At 55.1% G+C, this 5,709-nt stretch overlaps 1 protein-coding gene across 2 annotated transcripts in view; it reads right to left on the bottom strand.

Annotated features, from left to right (window-relative positions):
- Positions 1–318: 318 nt before the first annotated feature.
- Positions 319–5,709, bottom strand: part of XPO7 (exportin 7) — a 33,747-nt gene continuing 28,356 nt past the window's right edge. For both annotated transcript variants that reach the window (XM_027907935.1, XM_027907936.1), the window contains exons 22-28: positions 4,334–4,416; positions 3,702–3,916; positions 2,926–3,064; positions 2,032–2,192; positions 1,418–1,516; positions 1,038–1,165; positions 319–608 (exon numbers count right to left, since the gene is read on the bottom strand). In XM_027907935.1, the coding sequence (XP_027763736.1) occupies positions 515–608; positions 1,038–1,165; positions 1,418–1,516; positions 2,032–2,192; positions 2,926–3,064; positions 3,702–3,916; positions 4,334–4,416 (919 nt within the window). In that variant the 3' untranslated portion in view covers positions 319–514. The remainder of the gene's footprint in view (positions 609–1,037; positions 1,166–1,417; positions 1,517–2,031; positions 2,193–2,925; positions 3,065–3,701; positions 3,917–4,333; positions 4,417–5,709) is intronic.

The raw sequence follows: 5,709 nt of genomic DNA, 5'->3' as shown, positions 1-5,709 counted from the left end.
CTTTTTTTTTTCCTCTTTTTTTTTTTTTGTCCTTTTTTTTTTTTTTAAACTCGAGTCAATATAAACCTTGTTCAAAATGTTATGAAAAAATGTACATGTTTATACAAGGCAGGCTGCAGCAGAGCGCTGGCGTTTCCACATCCGGGTAGGGAGACGTCGGATTCTTGCACCTGGATTATGCCCTTCCACCCCCTTTTTTTTTTTTTTCTTTTTTTTTTTTTTTTTTTTTTTTTTTTTTTTTTTTTTTTTTTTTTTTTTTTTTTTTTTTTTTTTTTTTTTTTTTTCTTTTTGTGTTGTTTTGTTTCGTTTTTAATTTCCCCCCACGGAAAACAGAAGCGCCTGCCCAGGTGAGCTCAAACCTCCTGCCCCCCCCTTCCACCCTCGGGGACGTGGGATCCACAATCCAGCCCTGGGGAAGGGCAGGGATTTAGGAAGGGCCTCTTTTCTTTCCATCAGAAACCCCTCTGGGCCAGGCCAAGGAGATGCTGCTCTGTACAGCTGGAGGTGGGAGGTGTCAGCTCATCATGTCGTTGCTGTTCACGCCGTAGGTCGAGTTCTTCATGGAGTCGTTCACCTCCCTCCGGAACGCCGACAGGTTCTGGGTGAACCTGGGGGGGAGCAGGCAGGGCAGTCAGTGACCTCCCCCAGCACAGCTCGGAGCTGGCAGGGACCCCCAGGGAGGAGAGAGTCCGATCCCTGCCCAGGACACCCCAAAATCCCACCACGGCCCTGAGAGGATCATCCAAACGCTCCCTGAGCTCTCAAATCGTGGAATAGCCTGAGCTGGGAGGGACCCAGGAGGAGCAGCAAGTCCAACCCTCAGCCCTGCATGGGACTATCCTTAAAAGTCCCACCCTGTGCCCCACATCCAATCGTGGAACTGAGGCTGGAAAAGCCCTCTAAGGTCACCGAGTCCAACCCTTAACCCAGCAGTGCCACAAATCCCCCCAGGGATGGCGACTCCATGGAGGAATGTCGTGGAAAAGCTGCTCCAGGGCTGTGCTGTCCAGGAGGCTCCACCCCAGCCCCACACTGACCTGTCCCTGTTCTTGGTCAGCAGGTTGCGTTCGATGCCCTCCATGAGGTTCTCGAAGCAGAGGTGCATGGCCTGCTGCTTCTCCGGGGGCTGGCTGTTCACTATGCTGTTCCTCAGGTCAGAGAAATACTGGGAAGACAGGAAAAGGAGGGGTTAAGTTGCCAGGTGACCTCAGCTTTGGGGTGGAACACGCACAGGGAAGAAGGAGGGAGCAGGTTACAGCTCTCGGGGGCACTCCGAGTGGAAGGGAATTGGATTCCTCAGCTCCAAGGACGCCCTTCCCTTGGCACGTGGCCTCTCCATGGCTTCCCAACCATCTGCTGCTCCCTCAGCACCAGCCAAGCCCTGACATCCCCTCCTGGCTGTTGATGGCTCACTTACCTTCTCGTTGAGCAGGATGAGGCCGAGTAGGGGCCTGGACATGGACCACTGGTTCCTGCAGTCCTCGAAGATGATGATGTTCAGCACTGTCGAGAGCATCTGGAAGAGGGAAAGGGGGGTTTCAAAGCAGCCCTGCCCATCCCAGCTCCCAAAGTTCCTAGACCCCAGAAAAGCCTGCTTTGCTTGGCACCTGATCCACCAGCAAGGGTGGAACAATATCCCAATATTCCCTGTTTCCACGTGGGAGTTGTGCTGACACTTTGACAGGTCCCAGTGAGTGAGGCTGGAGAACACCAGAACCGTGTTCCTCTTCAAGACAAAAAAAGCTCGTTTTTGGCTAATCTGCAAGGCCAGAATGGTGTTTCCTTGCAACAAGGACAACCACATCCCTGGAGCAGGGCTTGGAATCACAGGGAATCACAGGGAATCACAGGGAATCACAGGGAATCACACCTATCCCACGAGGACCGTGGAGGACAGATGCAACACCAGCAAAAAAATAAAACCCACCCTATTTATTCCAGAAAACCCTGGGGCTGCAGAGCAGTGACATCAGGCTGGGAACATTCAGGGCTCTTCAGAGAGCTGGTGAGGTTCCAGGGGCCGGGAATTACCTGCTGGATCATCTCGGGGTGCTGCTGCATGATGTGCAGGAAGCGGTCGCTCTCCTGGGTCAGGGGGGTCGTTCTCTTCTTGGTGCTGCGGGACAGTTGCTTGAAGAGATAAGTGACAATGTGGTCCAGGCAGGAGCAGCAGCCCGTGCACACCATGGTGTCTGCAGGAACAGGGAGAGCAGGGATGTTGGGATGCTGCTGGACAGGCTCCCTCCCAGGGGGTCCTTTTGGGGTCTGAGCAGAAACCACCCTAAATCCTGAACAGGGCAGAAACCTCCTCCCTGGTGTGAGGCTAAAGAAAGGCTGGGAGAGTTGGGAATGCACAGCCTGGAGAAGAAAAGGATGCAGGGAGGCCTGATTGTGGCCTCCCAGTGCTTGAAAAGAGCTGGGAGGAAGATGGAGATGGACTTTGGGCAGGAGCTCGGAGGGGCAGGACATGGGGAAAGGCTTCCCACTGCCAGAGGGCATGGTTAGATGGGATAGTGGGAAGGAATTCCTCCCTGGCAGGGTGGGGAGCAGCTGGAATGGAATTCCCAGAGAAGCTGTGGCTGCCCCATCCCTGGGAGTGTCCAAGGCCGGGCTGGAGCAACCTGGGCTAGTGGAAGGTGTCCCTGCCCGTGGCAGGGGGTGGAACTGGATGGGCTTTAAGGTCCTTTCCAACCCAAACCATTCCATGATTCCATGATTCTACACATTCACAGGTTAAGGTGGGAAGGGTCCAGTGGTGGGGTCACCTGGCCCAACCTCTCCCATCCCTCTCTCCAACATTCCACCCTTAAAACAGGTGAAACTCCTCCACCCGTTTTCACAAGGCACATTTTTCATCCCTCATCCCTCTCCACTTCCAAATCAAACCCAATCCCTGAAAACACAACAGAGAGCAGGAGGAATTACCTAGTGCAGTGAGACCTTCTGAAATGGAAGAGAGAATATACATGATTACATGAGGCTCCAGACTGGCTATAAAGTTCATGTGGTCCTGGGTAAGAACTTCCAGCAAGGAATAGTAGGACTGGCTGAGCTTGGGATAATCCTGCAGGGAAAGGAGGAGAGAAAGAGCTTTAAATCCTCGTGGTTACCCTGGAACCATCAGTTCAGGCTTTCCACACCCCACCCATTATTAATCACCTGGAAAAGTGCTGAGTGAAACTCCTGGAAAGAACAAATCAACTCCTCTTCCAGCATATTTATGGGCAAACAGATTTTTCCCGCCCTTCCTTCTCCCACAACAAAACCATTCCATCCAGCAGGTTCCCAACTCTGCTCCATTAAATCTGGTTGCTCTTTGCCCACAGATGACTCTGAGGCAGGACTGGCTCTCCAGGTGCCAAGTCACCCAAAAATTCAGCATCTGGGATAATGGGAAGGGATTCTTCCCTGGGAGTGTCCAAGGCCAGGTTGGAGCAACCCGGGATAGTGGGAGGTGTCCCTGCCCTTGGGATGCTTTCTAAGGTCCCTTCCAACCCAAACCTGGTGAATTATTTGGGTGCTGAGGTAAGAGCCTTCACACAGGACCCGCTTCTGCCCATTCCAGGAGCCGCAATTCCCCGCTGGCCCATTCCAGGGGCACGAGTTCACTTCCCTCTGCGATTCCAGCGTTCCTTTTCCTCCCCAGCCTCCCAGCCCTGCCTCCCCTGGGTGTCCCCAGCCCGATGGCAGGGGCAGCTCACCAGGAGGTCGCTGTGGGGGATGGAAAGCAGGAGTTTGATGAAGGTCTGCAGGGCATTGTCCAGGGCGTCGTCCCCGTAGAGCCGGAACACCCCGAAGTTGACGTAGCTCCCGCTCAGCGCTGCCTTCAGCATGGAGAAGCAGATGGAGATGCCCTTGAGCTTCAGGGCATAGACCTGATCCTTTGGGACCTCCCCCAGCGTCAGGATGCGATTCCCTGCACGGCACAGAAGCGGGGTCAGTGTTCCAGCAGCCGCATCCAAAGCTTTCCCGCTCAGGGAGGGGGGGCAGGAAAACCAAAGCAGAGCCGTTCAGGAGGGGCTGAAGCCACTCAGGGTTTATCCCCAAGGTGAGGGTTAGGGACACTGATACCAGTGAAAAGTGTGGCTCTTCTGGGATTTTCACAAGGGCACGGAGTGATAGGACACAGGGAATGGCCTTAAGCTGACAGAGGGGGGATTTAGAGGGGATATTGGGAAGGAATTCCTCCCTGGGAGGGTGGCACAGGTTGCCCAGAGAAGCTGTGGCTGCCCCTGGATCCCTGGAAGTGTCCAAGGCCAGGCTGGAGCAAGCTGGGCTAGTGGAAGGTGTCCCTGGAACTCAAGGCTGCTGGATCCCACCTGAGGCCACTCACCGTAGGTCGTGATCATTTTACTGGTCTCCCGGAAGAGCAGGATCCCATTGGGAGAGGACACGTCAAACTGCAGCCGTTGGGATCTGAGGGAAGCACAGGGAATGATTAGAGACACATCAAATTCATCCCAGGGCTGGAGCCCCTCTGCTCTGGAGCCAGGCTGGGAAAGCTGGGGGGGGTTCACCTGGAGGAGAGAGGGATCCAGGGAGAGCTGAGAGCCCCTTGCAGGGCCTAAAAGGGGCTCCAGGAGAGCTGGAGAGGGACTGGGGACAAGGGACGGAGGGACAGGACACAGGGAATGGCTTCCCACTGCCAGAGGGCTGGGTTAGATGGGGTACTGGGGAGAAATTCCCCCCTGTGAGGGTGGACAGGCCCTGGCACAGGTTGCCCAGAGAAGTTGCGGCTACCCCTGGATCCCTGGAAGTGTCCAAGGCCAGATTTTGGAGCAACCTGGGCTAGTGGGAGGTGTGAGCTTTAAGGTCCCTTCCAATCCAAACCAGCGTGGGACTCGAAACTGCAGCTCAAACACAGCTGGGAGTAAAACCAGAGCCACCAGTGCAGGAGCTGCTGCTCCTGGGACTCCCAGATGCTCCCAACCCTGCTCTGGTAGGAAATTCTGATGCCAGAACAGGACACAGGCACTTGGGGCCAGAGGAGCTCTGCTGTGGCAGAAGAAAGGGCCTGTATTTCTCAGATGTCAGGAATATTATGGGATTGAGGCTGGAAACCCTGCCCTGGCAGCAGTCACTGGGACACTGCCCCCAAACACAACGTCTTGGAAGGCCCTGCAGCCCCGCCTGACTGGCCCCTATTCACGGCAGCACCAACCATCCCCAGCTTGGCACTTCTTGCCCTGCAGTGACTCAGTCCCAACAGCTGAACCACAACCAGCTGTCCAGTTCACCTCTGGAATAAATGCCTGGATGATTTCCAGCAGGGATTGTGCCCCACTGCAAAGATGCAGCCTGGCAGGACGCGTTCCCAAGACGTCCCCAAGGCCTGTGCCCGAACCCCGTGTCCCTGGAAGAGCTGGGTTGTGCTCAGCTGGCTGGGAGCCAGAGCATCATCCTGGCATCCTTCCAGTGCCAGCTTAGACAGCTCCTGAATTATCCCAGCAGCGTCACAGGTCCCTCTCTGCTGGCAAAAGCAGAGCTGAGGCTCCAAAGCAAAGTGGCTGCCAGAGAGAACGAGGCCCATCTGAAAGCCGGGTTTTAAAAAGGACCACGTTTCCTGCCCCCACCTCCGAGTGCTGCCCTTGGAAATGGAAATATCCAGCAGTTATTGATCGTGTCTCAGCCTGATGGAGCCCTGGTATCTGATCTGTGGGATTTTATGCCCTGCTGGAACGATCCCAGTTTCCCCCCCGCTGGTCCTCC

The sequence above is a fragment of the Empidonax traillii genome, unplaced genomic scaffold, assembly GCF_003031625.1.
Source record: "Empidonax traillii isolate 1590-97213 ecotype Southwest subspecies unplaced genomic scaffold, ASM303162v1 scaffold1579:size129161, whole genome shotgun sequence".
NCBI lineage: Eukaryota > Metazoa > Chordata > Aves > Passeriformes > Tyrannidae > Empidonax > Empidonax traillii.
The sequence above is the reverse complement of the archived record's forward strand: the minus strand, read 5'-3'. Positions and strand labels throughout refer to the sequence as shown.